This window comes from Haliaeetus leucocephalus, unplaced genomic scaffold (assembly GCF_000737465.1).
Source record: "Haliaeetus leucocephalus isolate CR32 unplaced genomic scaffold, Haliaeetus_leucocephalus-4.0 Scaffold451, whole genome shotgun sequence".
NCBI lineage: Eukaryota > Metazoa > Chordata > Aves > Accipitriformes > Accipitridae > Haliaeetus > Haliaeetus leucocephalus.
The window spans coordinates 6,586,471-6,586,774 of record NW_010972887.1 but is presented as its reverse complement, the minus strand read 5'-3'; the positions used below and the strand labels follow the sequence as shown (position 1 = coordinate 6,586,774).

Sequence of the window (304 nt, the reverse complement as noted above, 5' to 3'; positions counted from 1 at the left end):
CCCCCCTCGTCCGTGTGCGTGGCTGGGTTCTTTTTTGGGGTGTCACTCCGGGTCCCCGGTTGGCGCCCTGCGTTTAAACGGGCTCTCCCGATGCCCACATTGTCGCTGTGTTCGGTCGTTTCAACCCATAGAGCCTGCGTGCTGCTGAATCAGGGAGCCGGAGCCCATGCGAACTGCCATCTGATCCACTCTTATCAATGAAGCAGCAGATCATGGCGGATGGCCCCAGGTGTAAGAGGCGAAAACAAGCCAACCCCCGGAGGAAAAACGGTAAGCCGGCCCCCCCCCAGCCAAACTTTTTTTT

At 58.9% G+C, this 304-nt stretch overlaps 1 protein-coding gene across 3 annotated transcripts in view; it reads left to right on the top strand.

The window, feature by feature from the left end:
• Positions 1–304, top strand: part of ZEB2 (zinc finger E-box binding homeobox 2) — a 114,974-nt gene that overhangs the window by 2,918 nt on the left and 111,752 nt on the right. For 2 of the 3 annotated variants that reach the window (XM_010575194.1, XM_010575193.1), the window contains exon 2: positions 132–270. In XM_010575194.1, the coding sequence (XP_010573496.1) occupies positions 198–270 (73 nt within the window). In that variant the 5' untranslated portion in view covers positions 132–197. Of the gene's footprint in view, positions 1–131; positions 271–304 lie in introns of those variants that run through there. The other variant, XM_010575192.1, reaches the window with a different exon arrangement.